This window comes from Eucalyptus grandis, chromosome 10, assembly GCF_016545825.1.
Source record: "Eucalyptus grandis isolate ANBG69807.140 chromosome 10, ASM1654582v1, whole genome shotgun sequence".
In the NCBI taxonomy this organism is placed as follows: domain Eukaryota; kingdom Viridiplantae; phylum Streptophyta; class Magnoliopsida; order Myrtales; family Myrtaceae; genus Eucalyptus; species Eucalyptus grandis.
In genome coordinates, this window is record NC_052621.1 from 37,555,889 (window position 1) to 37,579,801 (window position 23,913).

A 23,913-nucleotide genomic window follows, 5' to 3' on the forward strand; every position below is an offset into this window, starting at 1 on the left:
AAAAGTGCCAATGCGCATTGGAAATATGCCAACCGGAGTTGATTATCTTGTTACGGTAAACATACCAAATTAAAGTTGGAGCAAAGGTAAGCGCAGACTAAGAGGGCCCTCGGAGAGAGACGGGAATCTTTTAGTCAAACTGGCTCATCATTGCGCAAGACAGCTTGAAATAAGAGGTGTAGTTAAGACTAAATGGCCTCCGCTTCTTATGCAGTTGAGAAGCAGGTGTTGAAAGTAATTCGGAAAGCCCAACGCCCACCTAAACTAAATTGCAGCATCATTGGCACTACCAAACGAGGACTTATTCCTAAGAAAGATTAAGCAGGATCCTTGTTTGCCTTTCTGCAGAGAAAAGGAGACCATAGAGCATTTGCCGTTACCATGTGCTACTAAAGGTAGAACTGTCTGGGTGTGTTGGCATCAGAATTTACGAAGAGCAGATTACTACTTTTGATGCGTGGTTTAAGTAGATGGCTGAGGGATCTCGTTCAGATGTCAGTTTAAGCCTAGAGATTGTGATCGAAATACCCTTTTTATTGCTGGCTTATGTGGAAGAGTAGCAATGAGACGGGTTTTAACCAGGCCGAACAAACTCGCCAAGTTGCGGTCTCCCTTATTAATACTGCGTCGAAGGAGCTTGTCCATGGCTGTGAAAGCAACATATAGCTGGAAGAAGCCTTTTGGGAATGTTACAAAAATAAATTGTGATGGGGCTTTCGACCGCGACACATTCCTATGCGGCGGTTGGAATAGTGGCTGGGGATTCTGATGGAGAGCCTTGTTGGTGGCGGAGGCTTCGTGGTTGATGCGGACTCAAGTTGATATAACAGAAGCTCTTGCTATGTGGAACTCACTGGTTTTGCACAATGAGCCAACACGGACATGGTAGAGCCTGTTCTTGCAGCCGTTTTTAAGGAACTAGAGCATTTAGTTGTTTTTTCTGCTGTTCCTATGAATGCTTAAACATGTGTGTGGGTCATTGGGTAGATTCACGCTACAGAAGGAAGAAGATGGAGCCAATCAACTGGCGTCTTGAACTCTCATCTTCTCTGAAGTTGTTGCTAGTTTCTGAAGCGAGGGAAAGTCCTCTGTGAATTTGTACTTTGATTCTCTGTTTTGAATATATGGAAACCTTTCTACGGCAAGAAAGAAGAAAAAAAATGTTTAGATCCATTACCGAGTAGTAATATAATTCGGATTTTACTGCAATTTCAAATGTTCATGTTGGAATATGGTTAACAATGAATTAGAGTCTTGACACTGTTCAGCTTGGTGATCATGTTTTTTTTTTTTTTTTTGGTCATCTAAACTAAAAAGGAATGGATAAACACCACAATCGCTTGCAAATGTTTCTTAGCTTAATATATCTTGACATGCAAAACAAACAAATAAAAAACAGGCACGCTGTTTACACCGAGGAGCCAAAGCAAACAGATCAGTTCTTAATTGACGGCGAGTCGGACGGGGGTGAGAACTGAAACGGAGGCAAAAACGGAATTGGCGGTGCCGACCAGGTCGGAATATCAGGGAACAGCGGAGGCGGCCAGACGAAATCCGGCGTTTGCGGGAGTTGAAATGCCGGTGGTGTTAGTAGTGGAAGTGCCGGTGGCAGCAATGGAAAGACAGGCCGCTCGGGCGCTGGAGGGGAGAGAATGGGGACGAGCGGGATCGTCGGCGGCGGCAGCAGGAAGGCCGGTGGCGTCTCCGGTTGGGTGAAAGGAGGCGGTGAGGACAGCAGCGGAAGTGGCGGTGCCTCCGAGGCGAAGTCAGGTGGTGATAGCCATGGGAACAGAGGCGGTGCTTCCTGGACTGCTGGCGGCGGAGGAGAGGAGACCAGTGGCGGCGGGAAAATGAACTCGGAGGGTGGAGACAAGAACCACGGCGGCGGCGGAGAGGCCATTAGCACGGGGGCGGAGGGAAGCTGTTCCGGCGGGGGCGGAGACGGGACGAGCGGGGGCGGAGGCAGGGAGGGCGGCGGCAGGGAGGGCGGAGGCAGGGAGGGAGGGGGAGGGGAGGGAGGTGGCGGGGACGAGGAGGGCGGTGGAGGGGGAGGGACAAGCGGGGCGGCGACGCCGGTGCCGGTGAGGGCGGGGGCGAGGAGGGGATAGGAGGGGGTTGCGGGAAGGGCGGAGGGGACGAGACGAGCGGCGGCGGGAGGGGGATGGGGGAGGAGAGGGGGCAAAGGGCGGGGGAAGCCGACGAGGGGACGGCCGACGGCGAGGGCGGGGACGGGAGAAGGGGTTGTCAGGGGAGGAAGGGGAGGTGGAGAAGGGCCACTGGCCGCAGCTTCCGAAGAGGAAGTGGTAAAAGGGGTCGCAGTTGGCTCTGGGTCTGGACCTTACTCCTCGGCCACCGCCGCCACGTCTTGATGATCGGCTTCTCTTGTCTTGGGTCAGTATTGATTCTTGGTGGCTTGGGCTCGCTTCTCGTGCAGGGATTGATTGTGTGGTCGTCGGGGTTATGAGAAGCAGCAACGACACTAGCACTAGAGCTGCGACTTTGACGACTCTCTTGGTCCTCATTGTTGATGTCTCGTGACTATCCACTCTTATCTCTCTCTCTGGTTTCGACTTTCGTCGTGTATTGACCGTGCATGAAGCCTGGTGGTTTATATAAGGGAGCTTGAAAATTGAGGGTATGAGAGGTGCACGTTGACCGTAGCTGAATATATTCATGACTCCGACAAAATCGTCAGTGACTGTCTTGAGATATGGGCATATGGTTGTGCACATCTGGCGGAGTAAATACGCGAAGAGAGTAGAACTCTGCTCTGTTTTTATTGACGAGAGTGCAGCAAACAAAGGCTCTGATTCCATCTCTCCCGTGTATCCCGTAAACAAAGGCACGTCAACTCCATGCACGCCCATCAGATACCCCAGAGAGAGAGAGAGAGAGAGGGCTGAACCTAGTAATTAAGGCCCGAAGAAACGGCGAATGGAAGAGAGGGCGGGTTGCGTCGGTTCATGTGCCGTTTTGAAGACGATGAAACCCTCCTTGAAAGAGATTCTGCGGAAGCAGGGCCTGATTCTGCCCATGTTTAATGCTGCTTGCTTCTCTCGAGGTTCTCTCGTTCGTTTGAATTTTGTCAAAAAAGGGTGATCATTCCACACATCAAGCAAAGATCACACGAGAAACAGCGATTCATAAATGGGTCATTGAGCACTCGTTATGAATACTTTATCTGAAATTATTTTTCCGAACACGAGTGTGCATCGTGCATTGAAGACCGTAAAATGTCTTTGATTGGCCGTTTAACAGAAGTCCTTCGTAAATTAATATAAATCGGTCGAGGTCTGGAGATTAAAGGTCTGTCCTACAACAGGGCCCAAAACTACGCAAGTTGAATTATTCCTTCCTAAGTTAACCAAAGTCAGTGACGAATTGAACTAGTGACTCCTTATGGTAGCAGAACCTGTTGAGTGTCGCTGTCAAACGAGAAGGAAGAGAAAGTTTATAGGTGAATTGCGGAGCTAGGGCCCATTGGCATGGAATGCAACCTACATTGGTCCAGCGGAACTGATGGGCTTATATTCTAATGGACTAGGAGAGAGGAAACCTTTTATTGAGGCCCCCTAATTAACAAAGTTAACCTGTGACTGACCAGTGGTGGTTGAACTTCTCAGTCTCTGTTGTCCCTCTTTAAGCGCACTGCATTGTCTCTCTCCACTTCTTAGGAATTGGGTAGGATGTGAACATTTGGTTTTATCTCTGGGATTCGGATTTCGCGATGCGCAAGCGACAAAGAAAAAGTTGGGGAGAAGAAAATTAGAGTAAGACAGATTAAGAAGAAAACAGATATACAGGACATCATAGCAGGATGCCACTTGCACGCCCTTCCCTCGCGAATTTTACTGTCCGAAGTTAACATCCGAGAGAGAGAGAGAGAGAGAGAGAGAGATGAGGATGAGTGCAAGAGCAGATGGAGAAGAAGCACTCCGACCTGAAAAGCTTCGACCAGAGAAATCTGCCTCCCACTGATCCTCAGTACACCATGAATAACACAGAGCCACATATTCAGGTAAAGAGCTTCATTCGTGTTGGCTGATCTTAAAAAGGAAGAGAGAATCTCCAGTATCTCTCTCTCTCTCTCTCTCTCTTTCCTTCTAGTTCTGGCTAAAGCCAATTCCATAGTGTCTATTGCCCCTTGCAAGTTACAATATTGTGTCGTTATGTGTAATTATGATTTCGATTCGTGTGGAACCGTGCACTTTTCCAGAATAAGGTGGGTAAAGACAGCATCACCAACCAATACAGGAAGGTGGTTAAGGCAAACCCAAGCCCAGTAGAAAAGGAAGCTGATTCACAACAATCACCCATAAATCCAGATTCTTCTTTAGTGTCCCCTGCACTGTGCACAGAGATCAAGATCAGCACCATCAAGAAAGAGAAGGACACCAGTGAGACTGAGGCAAGTCCTCGAGGTATGACCCTTCTCCATAACATGTCCTCCTTTCTTATCACCCCAGCTCCAGTGCATGGAAGTTGATTGCCTGATATTAATTTTGAGGGCAGACCTAGAATCTTGTTTTTTTCGATACGTAAGCTGTTAAAACATTAGAATTATCTTCTGTAAAGAGACTAGGATCTTAACGTACTGGATAGATGGTCCTATCTGAAGTTGCTATCGAAAGAAACCTACAGTCCCTGAAGCGAGTTTACATTGAGGTTCCTAGCATCAGCTGCATCATATCTCTAAAAAGAGAGCCTTATATTGTGATCGCCCTTTGAGCTTGTTTAATTGAACTTTGATTGAGTTGAGTTGTGTTTTTATTTGTTTCTAAGACAGGGTTGTAGGAACTTTTTGCTCTTATCGTGATGAAAGATCCCTAAATAGATGCACTTGCATATCTAATTTTTAGGTGATGCCGAGAGTGAATCAGCAAAAGCTAAGTTGTATGAGTTATGTGCTGCAAACAAGTGGAAGCTCCCTTGCTTTGAGTGCTACAAAGAGGAAGGTCCAAGCCACTCGAGACAGTAAGCTTGTTTTAATAGTAGTGGGAGTTGCATAATAGATATGGGAAGGATTAAGAACCATGATCTAACTTTAATTTTTTAAGAAAGAGAGACTTAACAAATTTCACTGGTGTTTGATCCTTGACATGATTACCAATTGCACATGCACTATCTACTTCCATGGGTAATTTTCCTGTCGTGATGTGAATGCAGATTCTCATTCAAAGTAATTACAGAGGTTAAAGATGAATCCCGAGTTACATTATTAGAGTGCTTTAGCGCACCTAGGTCAAAGAAAAAAGCCGCCGCAGAGCATGCAGCTGAAGGGGCGCTCTGGTACCTGAAGCATCTAGGGTATTGTTCGAAGGAAAGGTGAAAAGAAAAGTGAGAAATTGCAATAGTTTATTCATTTGGTTAGTCATTGTTCATATATATATATATATATATATATATTTTTTTTTTTTTTTGCTTACCTCTGGAAATAGTAATTTTGACCAGGTTTGTTGTAATCATAGGTCTTGGCTTGTAAGATGGGATAGTTACTCTGCTTTGTTGTGTAAATTATTAGTTCACAATACTAATGGAAGTTGCTTTGTTCCTTGGTCCTACTGGCATTCATTGATGTAGCTCTAGCCCTTGGTGAACCCTGACGTTTGTTGCAATGGCGCTATCATTTGGTAGAGATGATCGGAGTCATTGTCTTATGACTTGATAGCACAATCCAGAAGGTACTTTTATGGAAGCATAATGGCAGTTACTTTGCCGCCTGTGCTTTTGCTTAGAATTGTACTAATTAGTCAAAAAACAAGTCACATACTCATATTCCAGAAATACAAAATTCACAGAATGATGACATCTGGTTCTTCCTACCACGCTTGGACTTCTTGACATGCGAAATCCCTGCAAATATCATACGTGCTTAATTAATCAGGTACCATGTCCGTAAGGTGGGTTTGCCTTGTTGAAGGATGTTCTAGAGGTGCGGCAGCAGCACCAACTCAAGAACTGAGTCATCATCTCCTTCTTCTTCCTATTTTCCCTTTTGAGAGCACAAGTTCAGCTAGATGAAAGAAAAGTCTGACTAAAGACCAAGGTCACTGGTGAGGCAGAACTACTCATTTTCAAATGATATCTATATTGGTCACAAATATTCATTATTGACTGGGAATACTAAACGACAAGAGGATTTATGAAATTAAGACTGCCTTTTGGGTTGGGGGGGGCGGCGGCGCAGTGTGAGCGATGTTGCTGACAAAGCTAGCCACGACTTCTCCTTGGAGGAGCAACTGAAAGAAGCCAAAGGGTTTGTTATCGACTTTATCACAGTACTTCTCAATGGCTGACCTTTCTGGATACATTGCTGCGCTTCACATGTAAGAAAACACTACAAAATCAGTAGCTCCTGAACGCTTGGATAACTATTGATAGATACTGTATAGCGATGGAGCTAACAAGCATACATTGATTAGAGGCAAGTATATTGGCACTCCATACTGACAGACCATTATAGTTCTCTCCATTGATCTATCCATGATTGCCTGAAGCAATTTCTTGCTGTATTATTCCCCAGTGGCTTCTAATGAAAACAGAATAATAATAGTGCAATCAATATAGTTCCTCTTTCTATCTCTATAGTCAATGCCTATTAAAAATGCAGTCATCGGCTAAAACTTCACTAGCATTAATCAAACAGTGTAGTGCTGTTGAATTGTCTCGATGTCGAGCCCCTTAAGTTTGACCACTGATTCAACATGCCCCTTGAGGGTGTGAAGCTCTCTTAACCTGGGGAAGTATAGAAACAGAGGGAAAAAAAATCAGGATTTCTGGCAAAAAAAGTGTGAAATTTAGATGTGATCTGTTCCTTCCGGTCTGTACCTTGCAACCTCAGCACGTTTTCTAGCCTGTTCAGCAATTTCGGACAGCTCTGCATAGTTGTTTTTATCCTTAAAGATTTCAGTTGTTTCAGGTGGCTGGAGGCCGTGCAACGTGCGTTGATCCCTTGCCCACTGAGCCTCTCTTTCTTCTTTTCCATAATCTTTCTTTGTTGTGAAAGCCGTCTGCATAGGAAAAATATATGCAGTGATAAGCAAGCTACAAATGACAGACTGCAAGAGAGGCATAATGTGTGAAGCTCTGTGCAAACAGTTCTTGTTTGCTAACTTCCTTCTCATAAGTGAAAAGCATGATGAATACCTACCTTATTCTGCAGTAAGTTATCCCAAGCCCTGCCGCTCAGTGCATATCGGATGATGAACTTGAGAATATCTAGAGGGATATAAAAGATAATGCTGTACAGCCATATAACACCAGCCCATCCCCAGCCGATGCCGTGTATTCTCGCAAAACCCCAATTTGCATAGACAGCTAGGAGAGTTGCAATCTGATAAAGCATAAACCAGATCAATGAATCATCAGCCTGTTACCGTTCAGTAGTAGTATATAAGTTATCATCATCAAGTTTTCATTCCTCACCAGTTGTGCAGCAACGAAGGCTGACATAAGCAGGAGACCTGGGCGTTCAATGTATGACCAACTGCGAGATCGAGTAACAAAGATGAGTGCCTGGCTCACAATACTCACTTGGAGGTAGACAGCTGCTGTAAGCTCATCAGGATTGTTCCTAATTGACCTCACGCCAAATTTGTCCTGTGAAGTCACGTGGTGAGTTTAAGACTTCATTCATAAAGGAGAAAGACCAAGTTGCAAGTAATTTACATGTGCAATTCAAAAGGAAGCATTCATTCCTGGGACTATTTTGATAATTATCCTTTTGATTTAACATAAAAGCTTACCGAGAAGAAGTCGGTTTTATGTGCAGCCCAGAAGAAAACAACAGTCATAACAGCTAAGTAGGTTCCAAGAACAACGCCAGTAGCAAAAATCTCCTTGAGCTTCCAGGAGTCAGGTACGGGAGATGGCTTCACCCTATCTTTAGAGATGGTCATGATGGTTCCATCATTCAATATGGCAATGATTAACACCATGAAAGGTGAGAAATCATACTTCCATATAAGAGCAAGCAACAGAAAACCCAGCACAATACGGATTGTAATTGAGACTGCATAAATGGTGTAATTTTTCATTCTCTGGAAGATCGCTCTGCTTGTTAAGACAGCACTGACAATCACACTCAACCCTGGCTCCGTAAGTACTATGTCAGATGCGCCTCGGGCAGCATCAGTTGCATCAGCAACAGCAATTCCAATGTCTGCCTTCTTCAAAGCTGGTGCATCATTCACACCATCACCAGTCATCCCGCATATGTGCTTCCTTTCTTGTAGCCTCTTCACAATCTCGTACTTGTGCTCTGTTTGTTTTGTCACAAGACATTTAGTATCTTTCATTCACTACGATAGCAAAGTTTTATCAAAGGAAATAAGAACTTGCATGTAAAATCACTTGCGAGTTGAAGACTATAGGTATGCTTGCCAGTCATCATGAAACCATCATATTTTCTTTATCAGTCTATTAGGCAAAAGTAAGTGGTATATGACAAGCTCAAACCAGGAAAGACGCCAGCGAAGCCATCGGCCTTCTCAATTAGCTCATCAATAGGGAGAGCAGCAATTGATTCATCCTTGTGCTGGCCTAGGAGTGAGGAGGAGGGATACATGTTAGTGCCCATTCCTAGGCGGCGACCTGTCTCCTTGCCTATAGCTAACTGGTCTCCAGTAATCATCTTGACGTTGACTCCGAGGTTAAGTGCTCGCCTGATGGTCTCTGCACTATCATGCCTTGGGGGATCAAAAAGAGGTAACAGGCCTACAAATTGCCAGGGTTCTCCAGCACTATCCTTCGTTTTCTCTGGCACAGTCTGAGGGCAAAAAAAAAAATTATCACCACAAAGTTCATTCATTGATGTCTGTAGTAATCAAGCCTAAACTCTTGGATAGACTTGTGGCTCACTTGTTTGGCAACTGCTAGGGAGCGTAGACCGCGGTCAGCAAACTTATCAATAATATCATGGACTTTTTTCTTTACATCTTGCCTAACCTTGCAGAGATCAATTATCTGGAAGACATTTGAAAACTAGTTTAAACCATGAATATGCAAAGAAAGACACTGGAAAAAAACTATGTACAGTGGGAAGAACGGAGCAATAAAAAGCCTGGATAGGAATTTGGTCCAGAACAAGAAAGAAGCCTAACTAGCGAAATGTTTACCTGCTCTGGTGCACCTTTACTGACTCGATGCCAGTTACCATTGGAGTCCACGTATGTTATTGCTGTTCGCTTGTCCACAGGATTAAAAGGTAAGAAATGGACCTCCGTGATATCAGCTCTAGCCTGCGTCGAGCGCAAGAGTTCATGACCAGCAAGGTAGTTATAACACGTCAAAATTAGAAAAGATACTTGGAGGCATTTCAGTAGTCTGGAACAAGAAAAGTGATATTTGCTACACGTGTTTTTCAAACTGATACAAAATCCTTTCAAAGATGGGGTGCTTGTGTAGCCGGTTGATTATTGCCCAAAATAGTACGTTGCTTCAATCACTCCATATAATCAGGCAGGTCGCTGAAACTTCTATTTCGCTCACTATTTTCATAAATTACACCAATTCGTTGAATTTTTTTTTTATTCCCTTTTTTCTCTTTTTGGAATTTGCAAATACTTTCAATGAGAAAAACACATGATGCTCATGGAACAGTAGATCTAGGCCATGTGGCAGAAGATAATTGAAATGATGACAAGATACCGACATTGTCTGGTGAGCTTTAGCAATGCAGAGGAAAGTTTGACAAATTTATATTAATAAAGTTAAATACCTCCTTCGGATCAGCTAACATTCCAACAATACAGGCATCAATTGCATCCTGATTCTCAACCCGGGAAGCTCTAGCACCGAGCAATATTACACCATCCTTGTCTACATCCTTTGCAAATACCTGATGGTTGATTTCCATAGCCATTATCAGCATGTAAAGTAACAGTACTTCGGGAATAATTAGTATCTCAAACCTATTTTCCCATTTGTTTTTGGCTTTCTCAGATGCTCAAAGACTGCTTTTCATCTTTCTACCAAAAAAAAGAAAAAAAGACTGCTTTTCATCCGTGAGGTACTAAATATCAGATTTTTGCGCACTGTTTTATTATCATAACTTCAGTGTTTCCAGCACTAACCTCAATCAGGTTCTTGTCTACTGTAAGCTTGTTAAGTGTAAGAGTCCCTGTCTTATCACTGCAAAGGACGTCCATCCCAGCCATCTCTTCGATAGCTGTCATCCTCTTGGTAATCGCACCTTGTTGAGACAGTCGGTGGGATCCAATTGCCATCGTCACTGACAGGACTGTTGGCATGGCAATAGGAATTCCTCCAATAAGGAGAACCAACAGATTGTCAATACCATCCCTGTACTTTCGGCGCTGAATTGGGTACATCACTATTATCTCTACTGTCATTCCCACGGCAATTGAACATATGCAGAAGTTCCCGATGGCCGTCAGTACCTGGTTTGAATTGTTACCATTGATTACACATCAGAATTGGAAAATTTCAAAAAGAATGTAGTTCCTGATTGGTCATGCCCAAAGATAATGCCGTAGTCCGGAATTTGCCTCTAGAGTGTATCATCATTGCCATCATCATCAAGATTTTGTAACACCATAAAAAAGAAAGAAAATGTAGCAAAGAGCACTTTACTTTCATAAGAACATGGGACATTTTGTGCAATCCCTTCACAGCAAGCGCTTTCCATCACTCATTTTGGCACGGTCATTCTACATTAATTTTTATCATGTTTTTTTTTTATCATAGCCGCAGGCTTAAATCAAGACATAATTTTCTCTCAAACAAGTACCTTTTGGAAGTGCCCCACTTGGTTGGTGCTGTCAACAAGGTGAGCAGCCTTCCCGAAGAAGGTACGAACCCCAGTAGCAATGACAACAGCCTCTATTTCCCCTTGCTTGCAGGTTGACCCAGAGAAAACTTCATCTCCAGGGTTCTTGGTTACGGGCAGAGATTCACCAGTTAGAGCAGATTGATCAATTTTAAGAGGGTCACCCTCCAAAAGACGAGCATCTGCTGGAATAATATCTCCAAGCTTAATACTAATCACATCTCCAGGAACCAAAATTGCTGCTTCTTCCTCACTCCATTTTCCATCTCTAAGAACCTTCAAAATTTGGTAAAAAGCAAACAAAAACATTCAATTCCAGTATGCTTTCTGATACATTTGTGCTCACTGAAAAATGTTATGTGCAACTTATAGGTAAGCAACCTTTGTTTTGGGTGCTAAGCCTGCCATTAGTGCTTGCGCAGCATTTCCTGCATTATTTTCCTCAATAAAGCTGATAGTAGAGTTGATGATAAGCAAGGCTATGATGCCCGTAAAATCCTGCCAGTCTGGTGGTCGACCCTGCATGACACCCACTTCAGTCACACATTTGCATGAATCTCTTTTTGCTGTGCAATTTACTCATTATCTATGATTTATGTGTGCAATTTCCTCATTATCTATGATTTATGTGCACACTCGTGTCAATGGGTGTTTGCCTGTTTTGCCAGTAAAATTAAGGAGAGATAGAGGAAGACACTGATAACTACCCCTCCATTAGCCAAAGCGATAGCCATAATGGCAGCCATCTCCATGACCCAGGAGAGCGGATTCCACATAAATCCCAAGAATTTCAGGACCTTACTTTCCTGTTTCAGGTGGAAAAACAATTGATAGAGTTAGTCGTTTTCTGACAAAAGAAAGAATAAAATTTCCAGGGGGAGAAGATTTGATTCATATAAAATGCCATGCCTTCTTCTCTTCTAGCTTGTTTGGCCCAAAGAGTGGGAGCCTCCTCTGCGCTTCCTCAGTCGACAATCCATCTCTTGAGCATTTCAGTTGTTCGAAAACTTCATCGACTGGTATGCGCTCCTGGGAAGAATAATATAAACAGTATCTATTCAGATTTATGATCCTTTAACCAACACTGCGCAACAAAAAAGATGCCGCTAGGCAGACATTTTAAGGAGCAAATTTGGTTATGAAGGTTGGTAAAAAGGTGTATTCTTCTGCCGCGAAAAGTAGAGATCTAAGACAATCCAATTCAACTATCCGACAGAAACATGAGACACACCTTTAAACCAATCATGGGTTAACATAATGCTTAGCCGATCACAATGGAGGAAACGGACCCAAAGAAAAATGGTGCGAAGAACAAAGGACTGAAACAATAGAAGCCAAGCGCGATCACATATATGAACGAGGCAATGACGATGCTATCCAATGTAAGCATTACTCAGGAAGCGGTCGATGAAGTTCAGCGAATAAAATATATGGTCATGACTTTCACTTGCTGCACTATACACGTGGAGAAGCCAAAGAACCGTAAGAGACTAATCGAGAGATCACGCAAAATAGGACTCATCGCGAAATCACACGACACAAAACCGCAGTAGCAGCAAAACACTGATCCAAAAACTTAAATCAAAACGCTAAACTGCACCCGCAGAGAAGGAATGCTTAATCCACAGAACGATAAATTCAAATCCAAGGCACATGCAGGCGTCAATCCGACACGGAATCATCCGGGAGACTCGGAAGCAAAGAGGCGATCGCTAACAAAGCAGGAACGGGAAGAGGCAACAACGAAGGATCGGCCAAAAAAAACAAAAAAACGAGAGGAGGAGGAGGAGGGGGGAGTCGAACGTACGAGGTCGACGTTCTCGTTCCTGATCTCTTCCAAGCTGCTCGCCGCCATCGCCCCCCGTCAAGCTGGCGCAACACTTCCGACGCCCGCCGCTCCGATCACGCACCAAACGACCTCGCGCACCGACGAATCCGAACACGAATTCTTTTACAGGGGAAAATCTACGCAGGAACGCGATGAACTGCTCGTCCGTTCGTGTTCTCTTTCTCAGCAGAAGAGCTCAGTGGCGAGTCGTTTCACCCTTCTCTCTCTCTTCCTTCTCTCCTTCTCTCTCCTATAACAAACTCTGGATCGTCTTTTTGTGGAGAGCTCCAATCGAGCGAACGAGCGGGACTTTTGTGAGCTGTTTAGCCCAGGTCATTCGGTTCCCAAGGCTAGAAGGTCTCTCTTTCCTTTCCCTCACCCAGGGGGACGGTAGCTTTTCCCGCGGCTGACGGCCCAACAGCGAGGCGCCACGTGTATGGGGCCACGGGGCGCGGGGGCGCTGCGGGTGGCGTGGAGGGCGGTGAGCGGAGGGGATCCGGCGGGGAGCTGTGAGGGGAGCAGGGGGTGTGGGAGGAGTGCGCCGAGCGATGTCGTGAATTGAGAGAAACCACATGCACGAGCGTGGTCGACGTAAAGGAGCTAATGGAGGGGGATTAACCTTTGACCCGCCCGATCGGCTGACATGGCTCCTCGCTTTCTCTCTCCTCTCTCTCCTGCGCGTGTCACAGAGAGAGAATCTTTTATTCCTTAATTTTAAAATGGAAAGAAGAGATCTTGTTAGTATGAATAGTGCTTCTTAGGAAATAGAATTGAAGATTTGGTTTAATTAATTTGTTGGAGATATTTAGATGAGATCGTCTCTGATTTCTCATATTCATTTTAATATGCATATCTGATTTGATTTCCTTAAATTGTCATTCTTGTGCTCCTTTTCTATATAGAGATAGAAGAAATTTCTCGGTTCTTATCTTCCGTATTATTCTTATCTTAACGATTATTATTTTCATGAATTTTATTTTGCTCGGATTCTATCATTTGAAGCGATAAAAATGTTATGGATATAATTCATCACATACTAGGTAATTTTCGTGACAGTTACCTTCCCACGTCTAGGTCCGTTCATGAAGCATGTGACCCAGTCATATTTTATTATTTCAGAGTGCCACGTTACTTTGTAAGCGGGACTGCACGCTAAATTACTAAGCAAAGGGCCAACGCGACAAGGTTTTGGAATGAATATTCGACTTTGCAAAACATATTGCATCATGTCTTACTTTCGAGTTTTTTTTGGGGTTCAATCGACAGTTTCTCGAGCTTGTTGTTCTTAGGGTAAGTTCGGCTTTACGTTTCCAATAGAGACAAGGATTACAATCCTCAAACGTCATGGAAAGCAGCAGAGGGGCTATTGCAGAAAACTAGAAATACAACAACGAGGCCGTACATGAGCCATGACAGCAAGCCCATGCTTGATTAGCACGGCAAGAAAACCACGATACTGGATAGCGACGGTTTCGTAAGCTCGTAATCACGATGATCAAAGACAACGAAGAACTAGAAGCGCACATGATGAAAGAGATGACAGAGCAACTTGGCTTTGCACGAGACGGCGGCGATCGGGGAGAGAGAGAGAGAGGACCTCATGTGGGGGATGGCAGGATTGGAGTTGATTTTATCTGAATGTAGCGGCTCTAATTAACAACTCTACTTCATATGATTGCTGTTCTGTTTTCGTTTACAATCTCTTTGATGCCCGTGGTATGCAGACATTGCAGAGGCGACTCCAACTTGGTTTCTTGACATCGCAATTAAAAGAATTTGAATTATTTCTTCTAATTGCAAATTTAACAAGTAGAGCGAGAAAGCCAAGAATTTTGAACGGAATTTGACGGCGCTAGTCACTAAGGGGTGCATGACAAATCAAAATTTTTGTTCTAGAAATAAATTTTCTATTCCAGACTTGACTTGTTTGGAATAGAAATCCGTTTGATATAATTATTTTATTTTTCTATTTCTAAAATGGACTTTTGTTCTAAAAATATATTTGGAACATAAATTAGAAGTAAATTTTTTTAAACTTTTTTATTTGTGGAATAGAAATGAGAAATTTTTTTTTTTTCTCATCATTCGTCTTTGTTACGAACCGGTTATCCATCCGTTATCATTGACCACAGTCCGCCATTTGCCATTGCCCGCCATTGGATGCCAATTGTCGCCGGTCGCCGCTGCCCCGTCCGTCGGTCGTTGCCACCTGTCGCTGGTCATCGGTCACTGCCGATCACTACCAATCATTGCGAATTTATATTTTGGGAGTAGAAATTTTATGTCGTTATCAAACGGGTATGTTTTTCTTAGAAACTCATCTAGAAATAGAAATAGAAATAGAAAAATCTATTTCTCTTCCATAAATCAATTTTTGGTCAGAATGGTTATCATTCGTGCTCTAATTAGTCAAATCGCTTGACATTTTCAGTAAGTCTAATCTTATTCTATTCATATTCATTTCATGATAGGACGGAGTTTATTGTTCTGCACAGGCTATTAGTAGATTGATATAGTAATGATAGAAGAAAAAATAATTGTCACAAGTTTAGCCCAACATGTTAAGTTGAGTTGCTTTTGGTATGTGGAAGAGGCAGCGCATGGACAAGTTGCCAACTGCCATGTGATGGCTCTTTTGATGGAACTCAAGCTCTGAATCTTCTAGGCGAAACTTCATCGGATGCTTTTGTTCGATTAGTGATTGTACGCGCGGTCGACCAGAAAAGGATCGCGAAAGGAGTGGATGTGGTATTTTTTTTTTTGGTCGGAAATGATAGATACTTTCATTTCATAATAAGCAGGACTTACAAGAGGATAATTGGTGATATTCTGAAAATAAAACCTCCGAGAGTGCCGAAGGAGGGTGTGCCCTCCAATTTTGAGGCAATAAGTTCTTGCTGTGCATCTTCGCTAGGAGATCCGCAGCTACATTAGTGTTTCGGGGACAGTAACTAAATTTCGTAAGTGGTAATTGAGCAAGCAGACCAATGCATTGGTCTATTATGGGCTTCACCATTCGGAGTGGATGTGGTATTTAACCATTCGGAGTCGCCTACGAAAATAGACGTTCGAGAGATGGGATACGGCCCAAAGTTGTTGGAATCGAATGCTCGTCGAGCAAGTTCATGAGTAAATGGAGAGGCTTCCTCAGGCTTTTTTCTAGCTCTCTAATTTGAGGTGTCATAAATGATGTGAGGTATGTACGTAAGGGATTTTATGAACTCGACCATCAATATCTACAGTACAGTTCCTGGCTTCTTAGTGAATACATGGAAGAAGTTGATCTGCATATCCAATTTGATTCTTCACTTCATGTCATAATCTAGGACATGTTAGGTTCTCTTCACTTATCTCGATTTACAATTCGTTCCGTTCACTTATTTTGATTTACCATCACCAACTAATTTACCTCACTAGTAAGTGGGAACTGTGTCAAATCAACAATGTAAGATTTGTTATTGAGAACTAACAATACAATCAAGAAACACTAGATATGACAATTGAGCCTTGACAAGCGCTAGATAATGGAAAATTGATCTTAAATGCTTATGCGTAGTCTAGTTCTATTAGAATTTATGAAATAAATTATCGATTTGATAATTTCTTATTTATAGAAAGCCACTATATGTTTAATATTACCGAGAAAAAAGAGATATTTAGTATGAGATTAGACTTTTTACCATCAAAATAACTATTTTACCCACACATTTCTAAATCCAATTGGGAAGTTGTACTACGAAAGATTTAATCACGTGTGGTAATCTATCTCGGATAATTTAGGCTTCCTAGATAAAGGAAAATTTCTCAGCGGTGACCAAACTTCATCATCATGCATGGGGGATGATTATTTTTGCACTTCGGCAGAGGGGATCAGGCGACTGTGTGAAACGGCAATCAACAGGAGGTTGTTTGCTTTCAAAATAAGAACACCTCTTGCACAGTAATGTTCGCTTCGCTTATCGTTAGACTAAAGGCAATTCCATTTTATTTGGATATATATCATCAGCTCGAGCCTAGCCTATGATCCCCAACTCATGTGCTTCTTGGCGTTCCTTTGTGAGGGAATAGTTAAGTGTGGATAAGCACCGCTATGCTTAAACCAAGCCATCATCATCGGTTGAAATGGGAGGTGATTAAATGATATAAGAGATAACAACAGTCCTCTTATTTGCAGCCTATTCTCATCCTAATGTAAAAGAAAAGTAATAGTTTGGAAGAACAAAACAAGTTACTTTTTCCTTCACGAAGAATCGTATGTTACATGCAAGAGTAAACTTGAATTGTACGGATCAAGTAGCATAATTGGCCATGCAAACTTCCGGTGTGTTTGTTTTTGCTTTGCGATTGTGCTTCCGACTGCTAGTAATACAATTATGGGTGAAACAATCGTTGATCATGAGACGAAAGGTGTGATTCCGCTAATAACCCAACATGCATATCAGAACCAATATTGATTGTTTTTCATGCACCACGTTCCATAATTTGCACAGTATATTATTTCTTTTAATGAATTATCATGATTTTGGTCTAGAGAGCGTAAAAATATGATAACAAAATATATAAGTGATGAAGAAAATGCTGACATTAGTGCCGCATCAAAAGCGCTGTCAACAACTGGTACGGTCACACATGTCACCACATGACTAATGCCATGGTGATGCCACGTCAGATGGTGGCATGACAATTTAGGGGATAGCACTGCCACATAAGCATGATGTGAATGAATCACATGTTGACATGTGGCAGAAAGAGCTGCGTGTATAGTTGATTGGCTCGGGTATATAAAGCCACGCATGCGATGCAACTCAGTCACATTATCAAGTGAATAATATAAACACATAAATATAAATAAGTAGAGTTAAGCTAATGATATTGCGATTTTTTTAATAATTATATAATACAAATAAGCTTAAAATAGAATAACTCATAATTGCTAAGAAAATATTAACGGTTATATATATCATATATTGTTTAAGAAAAAGTTACTGATTTTTTTTTTCCCCTTACGGGCACAGTTCCTCGTCTCGGAAGGATGTGCCCCCACTCCACCCCACATCTAGCGGTCAGAAACCGATGCCAATAATTGTACTCCGTAAGAATAAAATTGTGCTATCTCGAAACATTTTGTAAAGAGCGTTGAGGATTTCTAATATAATTTTTCTTTTTCATCTTTATCACATGAGCAAGGGAATCGCAATCCGTACTAATTATGATTATCGACTTTTCTCTTAAACCTCCTCCTCCTCCATTTGTAATGTAAATAAGGCACTAAACATGTTAGAATTATTTTGAGATTATCGAAATCATTCTCTCCACAAATTGTCACACCAATAGAATAAGGGGTGGCAATTCATAACTAGGATAAACTCAAACAAGCGGACATTTCGAGAAAAAGTCTACACTATACATGACAAAGTTAATTCAAGATGACGTAAATTGACACAATGTCATTGGTGTTTAATTGAAATAAATTGCAATCAGCGCAAAATGACCCAAATAGTTAGTATTAGATTGATGATATGAATTGTCAATCATCCTAAGGATTAGATTTGATGTCAATCCAATAAGAAAAAGTAAAACTTTTTTGGTCTTGAATTTTGAGCGGAATGGGGATGTAAAGATCCCTTTCCACAAAAGTGTGATTTGGGTTCAAACTCATTGAAGAACGTGGAAAATGAGGTATATGGAGTGTCCAATGGTTAGTGGCATCAACATATCATAATCCTCTTGCAAAAAGGTTTTGTTGACATTGAACTGTTATTGCCAATGGTTGCCCAAGCATGTCTTTTGGGCATTTGGATTGGAAAAAAGGAGAGTGGAAATAATGGTACACAAATTATAGCATTAGAAGACCATCTTAAGCTGCGTCATACTTACTTCGAACGGATTTTGTGGGTCGAATGTGTGCCTAAAACAACTCTTTTAGGGTCCTACTTAGCTACTATAAAAGGTCTTCTCTGTGAGGCTGTTTAGTATATAACTCAAGCTGCTCAACCAATACATATCACTTCAATCATTCTTTCTTGCCCTCCCTTTGAGACTTGGCACTCAATTTACACTCATAAAATGGTACATTTGCGTCTCATTTGTGCACAACTCCTTTGTTCTTGTCTTCTTTTGGCTGCCCTCATCATGTTGGGCTTCATTATCATCGTTTCTGCTATTAACGACACAGACAGGCTTGCGTTGCTTGCATTCAAGGCCGAAATAACTAGGGATCCTTTCGGATCGCTTAACTCATGGAACGATAGCGTCGACTTCTGCCAATAGTATGGGGTTATATGCGGTCGTCGACACCACAGAGTCACTATACTAGACCTCCATTCCCAAGGACTCTCGGGACCCCTCTCCTCTCACATAGGGAACCTCAGCTTCTTGAGATTGCTACTGCTCCAAAACAATAGCTTCAGCCTTGAAATCCCTCCACAAATTGGCCGGTTGTGTCGGCTCCAATTCTTGCATTTGTCCAATAATTCACTGACGGGCGAGATTCCTCGGGATATATCAAGTTGCATGAATCTTTTATATTTACGCCTCCATTACAACCAGTTGGTCGGAGGAATTCCAGTAGAGCTAGGAAACTTGTCAAATCTTCAAGAGATCAACTTTATTATGAACCAGTTAACCGGTGGTATCCCTTCATCCATAGGCAACTTATCATCTTTGGGGTGGATTTTTTGTACCTACAACCATTTGAGTGGGATTATTCCCCAATCTCTAGGTCAACTAACAAAATTACAAATGCTCGAATTGGGACTCAATGGGCTTTCAGGTACCATTCCACCTTCTATCTTCAACTTGTCTTCGCTAATTGGATTTGACGTAATTCTGAACCAGATCCATGGAAATCTTCCTAAAGATATAGGATTCACTCTTCCGAATCTTCAATTTTTTAGCATTGTTCATAACCACTTCACTGGATCAATTCCCTCGTCTATCCAATTCCACAAATCTAAGAGTGCTCCAACTTTCTAGCAATGAGCTCTCTGGAAAAGTCCCCTCATTGGCAAATCTCTATAAACTTGAGGTTTTTCCCATATACCACAATTATCTCGGGAGTGGAAGGTCCGATGCAAATGATCTGAGCTTCATTTGCTCACTAACAAATGCCACTAACTTAAGGAATTTGTTGGCACATGAAAATATATTGGGTGGGACCCTTCCTGTATGTATCGGTAATCTTTCCGCTACTTTTACAATTCTATCACTCTACGTGAATCTGATTTCGGGTGAGATCCCAAAAGAGATTACTAAACTTGTGAACTTGCAGAGATTACTATTATCTTACAACTTTCTTTCAGGTTCGATTCCGTCTAATTTAGGAAACATTTCAAAACTTCTAGCATTGGCATTGGCAAGCAACAATCTATCTAGCATAATCCCATCCTCTTTGCAAAACTGGTTAAACCAGCTTAGTCTTGCCGAAAATAACTTGAAAGGGCCAATCCCTTCATATGTAGTCAGATATCAAAGCTTGTCATACCTGGATTTTTCTAGCAACTATCTTACTAGTCCGATTATATTCCCCATGGCAGGGAACCTCCTCTATTTGAATTTGTCTCGAAACCATCTAAATGGAGTCCTTCCGATGAAAATTGGCAACTTGAAACATTTGGACACATTAGATGTCTCGGGAAATATTTTGGACGGTGAAATCCCCAATAGTCTAAGCAATTGTGATGAACTGAGAATACTAAGAATGCGAGATAACCTTTTCCACGGGTCCATTCCTCAACCACTTAGCTCATTAAAGAGCATTGAGGAATTAGATCTCTCCAACAACAGCTTCATTGGTGAAATTCCAAAGTTCCTGGAAGCATTTCAATTTTTGGAAGAGCTGAATTTATCCTACAATCGTTTGGAGGGCTTGCTACCAACTCAAGGTGTCTTTAGGAATGTGAGTGCGAGTTTTGTTGCTAGAAATGAAAAGCTTTGTGGGGGAATGCCTGAATTTGAGCTCCCTAAGTGTGTCTCTCAAAATTCCAAAAACAAAGGAGGAGTCCACAAGTTGAAACTCATTGCCACCATCCTTTTTGGTCTTCTTGGAATAACTCTCGTTGTCACTTTCATATATCTATGTTGGTTGAAGATGAAGAGAAACAAGCCAATTTCAAGCTCCTCAGATGATTCTATGTTGAATCTATCTTACGGAGCTATCCTAAAAGCAAATGATGGTTTTTCTTCAACTAATTTGATTGGAGTCAGAAGTTTTGGATCCATCTACAAGGGGTTGCTCCAGGAGAATGGAATTGCCATTGTAGTGAAGGTGCTTAATTTAACACGGCATGGTGCTCTCAAGAGCTTCAAAGCTGAGTGCGAGGCTTTAAAGCGTACAAGACACCGAAATCTTCTGAAAGTCTTGACAGCATGCTCAAGCATTGATTATAAGGGTGGTGAGTTTAAGGCTTTAGTTTACGAGTTCATGGTCAATGGCAGCCTAGATGAGTGGCTGCACCCAAATCTAGCTCCAAATGATGCGGATGGGCATTCCAAGAAATTGAGTCTCCTCCAAAGGATAAACATTTTCATTGATGTTGCTTCGGCATTAGATTATCTCCATAATCATTGTGAAAGCCCAATTATTCATTGCGATCTAGGCATTACAGGCCTAAATTAGATTTATTGCATTTATTTAATAATTTTTGTAATTATTTAATTATATTTTTATTTTCTGGAGATTAGGCTAGGATAGCCGACGACTGAAATTTTATGCTGATTATTGTGGTGCAGTCTGTTTATTTATTTGAGCCTTAATTTGTGCGAAATTGATTTAATGGTGATTTTAGCATTTTATTCCTAAATTAATTCAATTTGGTAATTAACTGGAAAATTACTAGACGTCAGTTTACAGCGCCAAAAATATGTTATAGGCTATTGAAACTAATGAGATGTTCAAAAAGTAAAATTATGATATTTTGGCTAAGGCCAACCGTGTACAATCGTGTACCTACACACGGTTATTTTATCAAAAATGATAAAAAAGATGAAGTTGATTGTATGATTAGGAAGGTATACTATATCGGCCTACGGGCGATATGTCAACTTAGCAGAGAGCAGTATATCGGTATACTATATTAGCTTATGGGCGATATGGCAGATTAGCAGAGAGCAGTATACCTTATCAGCTTAAATTGAGCATTGCCGATATACTATATCAACTTATGGGTGATATGGCAGTTTAGTAGAGAGCAGTATACCTTATCAGCTTAGATTGAGTATTGTTGGTATACTATATTAGTTTACGGACGATATGGCAGCTTAACAAAGAGCAGTATATCTGATCATCTCAGAAGCGAGCTATACTATCTATTTATCAGCTTAGCAGTTAGCAGTCCTAGTATAAGTGGACTTTATAGATAGTATGGATGAGCCGATCAAGAAAGGGTCGTGATGACACGTAATTGACTAGGTCGATTGATCATTGATTTGATTCGATGTTATGAATTGATGTGATTTGAGATATCTGTAATTGATATTAAATTGCAGGGTGGAATTGAAGCAAATGTAAGTTCTTTGACCCGTGTTGTACTTAGACAGCCCTTAAGGTGGGGTAGTGGGGTAGAACTTGCTGAAACGTAATGTCACCCCATTGTGGGACAACATTTCAGGTCCCTAGATGGCAATACATCCACCTCATCGTCCTCCCATGCATTTTGGTACACTTGAAGAGATCACCGAGATAGGATACCACTTCTCGATACACCCCCACCCGGAAGGTTTAGAGTATGTTTTGGTGAAATCCACCATCTGGGTTGACGTGGGTAGAGACGGCTTGGTGCCCCACGAGTATCAATCATGGTATTGTCACTACCATGATGGGTGAAGAGAGGGTCCAGTACTGGAAGGTGATGTGCCTTTGTATGTCTTGGAGGCAGCATTCGGAAAGGGGATTGCAAATCCCAAAGACGGATCGGTGATCGATGCCAAAGATCCTAAGCTCGAGAGTGACCCTGATACTCCAGTGTACTTAGCCGACGGCGCTAACTAGAGTGAGGAAGAAGGAGAGATTGTTGAGAATGAGGAGTACCTGGAGGAGGAACCTGAAGAGGACCTTGAAGAAGAACTTGAAGAGGAGTCGGAGGAGGATCCCAAGGATGATATGAAGTATGACCTAGATGAAGATTGAGACCCCTACTCATGTCTGATGACTTGTTGTTGTTGAACCTGCTTGTGTAGGAAACCGACTTTCTAGTGTGGCTTGTGTATGTATATATATGATTGAGTTGTTATATATGTATATAAGTGTGTTGGTTTTCAGGTTTGAGTTTTTAGTCCTACTTTTCTATCACATTGTTTTATTGTCTATGGATTATTTTATATGCTTCCGCATGCGTATTAAAAATAAAAGGGTCGGCGATGCGTCCTGGGACGTCGCTATTTAATCGACCAATTGAGGGATGAGTGCGTGCCTGAGAATCGGGGCATGACAATTACAATCCTCAAACGTCATGGAAATTAGCAAAGGGGCAATTGTAAAAAACTAGAAATACAACAACAAGGCCGTACATGAGCCATGACAACAATTCCATTATATATATATCATCAGGTCGAGCCTAGCCTATGATGGCCAACTCATGTGCTTCTTGGAGTTCCTTTGTGAGGGAACAGTTGAGTGTGGATAAGCATGACTATGCTTAAACCAAGCCATCATAATCGGTTGAAATGGGAGGTGACTGGATGATAGAAGAGATAACAACAGTCTCTTATTTGCACCCTATTTTCATCCCAAGGTAAAAGAAAAGAAATAGTTTGGAAAAACAAAACAAGTTCCTTTTTCCTTTTCGAAGAATTGTCCGTTACATGCAAGAGAGAGTGCGACATAAGTATCAAAACCAACATGGGTATCGAACTAGTATTGATTATTTTTCATGCACCGCATCCCATAATTTTCGCAGTATACTATTTCTTTTAATGAATTATCATGATTTTGGCCTAGAGAGAGTGCAAATGTATAAGTGATGAAGAAAATGTTGACATTAGTGCCACGTCAAAAGCCCGGTCAACAACACATGGCTAACACTGTGGCGGTGCCACGTCAGATGGTGGCATGACAATTAAGGGGACAGCACTGCAACTTAAGCCTGACGTGAATGAATCACATGTTGACATGTGGCAAAAGAGCCACGTCTATAGTTGGTTGGCTTGGGTGTATAAAGCCACACATACAATGCAGCTTAATTGCGTTGTCAAGTGAATAACGTAAACACATGAATATAAATAAGCAGAGTTAAGCTAATAGGATTGTAATTTTTTTTAATAATTATAGAATACAAATAAGTTTAAAAAAGAATAACTC

At 41.9% G+C, this 23,913-nt stretch overlaps 4 protein-coding genes across 11 annotated transcripts; 3 read left to right on the forward strand and 1 right to left on the reverse strand.

Annotated features, from left to right (window-relative positions):
• Positions 1 to 1,652: 1,652 nt before the first annotated feature.
• LOC120288865 (glycine-rich cell wall structural protein 1.0) lies at positions 1,653 to 2,108 on the forward strand. The gene has a single exon (XM_039303055.1). It carries the CDS (start codon positions 1,653 to 1,655, stop codon positions 2,106 to 2,108), a length of 456 nt encoding a protein of 151 aa, XP_039158989.1.
• A 1,530-nt stretch (positions 2,109 to 3,638) lies between these two features.
• On the forward strand, positions 3,639 to 8,348 carry LOC104423205 (ribonuclease 3-like protein 1). Of its 7 annotated transcripts, none has more exons than XR_001981612.2 (7): positions 3,639 to 4,018; positions 4,217 to 4,421; positions 4,860 to 4,974; positions 5,167 to 5,325; positions 5,581 to 5,681; positions 5,799 to 6,053; positions 6,920 to 8,348. XR_001981612.2 is itself a non-coding variant. In XM_010035689.3 (5 exons), exons 1-5 carry the CDS (start codon positions 3,920 to 3,922, stop codon positions 5,594 to 5,596), a joined length of 594 nt encoding a protein of 197 aa, XP_010033991.2. In that variant the 5' UTR covers positions 3,639 to 3,919; the 3' UTR covers positions 5,597 to 5,806. The 7 variants fall into 7 exon arrangements, 3 of the variants coding, with proteins under 3 accessions (XP_010033991.2, XP_039159232.1, XP_039159233.1); XR_005546890.1 differs by having other exon boundaries at positions 5,885 to 6,053; XR_005546891.1 differs by having other exon boundaries at positions 3,640 to 4,018; positions 5,167 to 5,337.
• On the reverse strand, positions 6,469 to 11,212 carry LOC104423206 (ATPase 9, plasma membrane-type). 2 transcript variants are annotated; one of them, XM_039303291.1, is made up of 12 exons: positions 11,171 to 11,212; positions 10,751 to 11,065; positions 10,074 to 10,400; positions 9,719 to 9,838; positions 9,117 to 9,239; positions 8,860 to 8,964; positions 8,458 to 8,767; positions 7,746 to 8,260; positions 7,426 to 7,599; positions 7,151 to 7,333; positions 6,829 to 7,010; positions 6,469 to 6,735 (listed from the first exon to the last, which is right to left on the reverse strand). In XM_039303291.1, exons 1-12 carry the CDS (start codon positions 11,195 to 11,197, stop codon positions 6,639 to 6,641), a joined length of 2,478 nt encoding a protein of 825 aa, XP_039159225.1. In that variant the 5' UTR covers positions 11,198 to 11,212; the 3' UTR covers positions 6,469 to 6,638. The 2 variants fall into 2 exon arrangements, with proteins under 2 accessions (XP_039159225.1, XP_039159226.1); XM_039303292.1 differs by having other exon boundaries at positions 7,426 to 7,618; positions 7,717 to 8,260.
• An 8,933-nt stretch (positions 11,213 to 20,145) lies between these two features.
• LOC104424192 (probable LRR receptor-like serine/threonine-protein kinase At3g47570) lies at positions 20,146 to 22,743 on the forward strand. The gene is made up of 3 exons (XM_010036559.2): positions 20,146 to 21,159; positions 22,104 to 22,121; positions 22,606 to 22,743. The coding sequence occupies exons 1-3, from the start codon at positions 20,146 to 20,148 to the stop codon at positions 22,741 to 22,743; spliced, it is 1,170 nt and encodes a 389-aa protein (XP_010034861.2).
• The last annotated feature ends 1,170 nt before the right edge of the window (positions 22,744 to 23,913 follow it).

Bases quoted from the DNA above. Each gene is read 5' to 3' on its own strand.
- LOC120288865 (XM_039303055.1), top strand. From the start codon at position 1,653: ATGGGGACGAGCGGGATCGTCGGCGGCGGCAGCAGGAAGGCCGGTGGC.
- LOC104423205 (XM_010035689.3), top strand. From the start codon at position 3,920: ATGGAGAAGAAGCACTCCGACCTGAAAAGCTTCGACCAGAGAAATCTG. The intron at 4,422-4,859 runs GTATGACCCTTC...TCTAATTTTTAG, and splicing joins GACTGAGGCAAGTCCTCGAG to GTGATGCCGAGAGTGAATCA. The intron at 4,975-5,166 runs GTAAGCTTGTTT...ATGTGAATGCAG, and splicing joins GGTCCAAGCCACTCGAGACA to ATTCTCATTCAAAGTAATTA.
- LOC104424192 (XM_010036559.2), top strand. From the start codon at position 20,146: ATGGCAGGGAACCTCCTCTATTTGAATTTGTCTCGAAACCATCTAAAT.
- LOC104423206 (XM_039303292.1), bottom strand. From the start codon at position 11,197: ATGGCAGGCTTAGCACCCAAAACAAAG. The intron at 10,401-10,750 runs GTACTTGTTTGA...AATTCAAACCAG, and splicing joins AAGTGGGGCACTTCCAAAAG to GTACTGACGGCCATCGGGAA. The intron at 7,334-7,425 runs GTGAGGAATGAA...ATGCTTTATCAG, and splicing joins CCTTCGTTGCTGCACAACTG to ATTGCAACTCTCCTAGCTGT.